The 1,249-nt window shown below is 39.0% G+C and overlaps 1 protein-coding gene across 1 annotated transcript in view; it reads left to right on the top strand.

Moving 5' to 3' along the window:
- The first annotated feature begins 690 nt into the window (after positions 1-690).
- Positions 691-1,249, top strand: part of LOC117169771 (secreted RxLR effector protein 161-like) — a 1,208-nt gene continuing 649 nt past the window's right edge. The window contains exon 1 of the mRNA XM_033356279.1: positions 691-1,225. Within this exon, the coding sequence (XP_033212170.1) occupies positions 691-1,225 (535 nt within the window). The remainder of the gene's footprint in view (positions 1,226-1,249) is intronic.

Here is a 1,249-nt window from a genome sequence, read left to right as displayed (position 1 = left end):
ATAGATTCCAGGTGGATATTCAAGAGAAAAGAAACAGAGAGCGGAGATGTAAAATTCAAAGCTAGGCTAGTAATCAGAGGTTTCAAAGACAAAAACAAATACCAGTTAAGAGAAACATATGCTCCAGTGTCAAGACTAGCGTTGATTAGAGCTGTATTGGCAGTCATAAACAAATATAAATTAGAAGCAGTCCAATTGGATGTGAAAACAGCCTTTCTCAACGGGGTCTTGCAGGACGACATATACATGGAAATTCCAGAGGGCTTAGACTGTGAAGAAGAAACGAGAAAAACAAAAGTCTGTAAGCTAAAGAGAACGTTGTACGGCTTGAAAATTAGCCCCAAGAAATGGAACGAAAAATTCACAGAAGAAGCTAATAAGCTCGGTTTAGAAAGAGACATCAACGATCCCTGTTTATTTACTTGGAGGAAAAATGGCATGATGGCATTACTAGTGCTGTATGTAGACGACATCATTTTGGCTAGTAATAATTCAGAGAAACTCCAAGAAATAAAAACTAAATTATGCAAAGCATTCAACATGAAAGACTTAGGAGAACCGAGAATGTACTTAGGAATGAAAATTGAAAGACACAGAGAAAATAGAGTTTTAACTTTAAACCAAACAGAATATGCAGAGAGAATTCTAGAAAGATTCAACATGAAAGAATGCCATGCGTAGGAAACCCCGATGGTAACGAGACAGGTGAAGAATAGAGAACTCAGAACTTCAGAGAAAACAAGTGCAACCAAAAGTAGTTCATTCCCATACAGAGAAGCAATTGGTAGTCTGCTCTACCTAGCCGGAGCTACTAGACCAGACATATCATTTGCAGTAAACTATCTTTCTAGAAAACAAGCATCGCCTACAGAGGAAGATTGGAAAGAAGTAAAAAGAATATTTAGATATCTCAGAGGTACAACTGGAAGAGGATTGATATTCAGAGCACAAGGGGAAAAACTTGAAGCACATACTGACTCGAGTTTCAGAGATTGTGAAGAGTCTCAATCCACTAGAGGATATGTAGTCAAATTATTCGGAGACACAGTAGCCTGGAGGAGTCACAAGCAACCACATTCGGGATTGTCCACTTGCCTAGCAGAGTATCTGGTCATGACCGAAGTGTGGCAAGAGTTGATTTCCTTAAACAAGGCTTTGAGAGACATCACAGGCTACTCGTTTTACCCAGCTACCATAAAGTGTGACAACAAATCAGCCAGAGATTGTACTCAAATGGATGGGACAAATA

This window comes from Belonocnema kinseyi, chromosome 3 (genome assembly GCF_010883055.1).
Source record: "Belonocnema kinseyi isolate 2016_QV_RU_SX_M_011 chromosome 3, B_treatae_v1, whole genome shotgun sequence".
In the NCBI taxonomy this organism is placed as follows: Eukaryota; Metazoa; Arthropoda; class Insecta; order Hymenoptera; family Cynipidae; genus Belonocnema; species Belonocnema kinseyi.
This window is presented reverse-complemented; position numbering and strand designations above follow the sequence as displayed.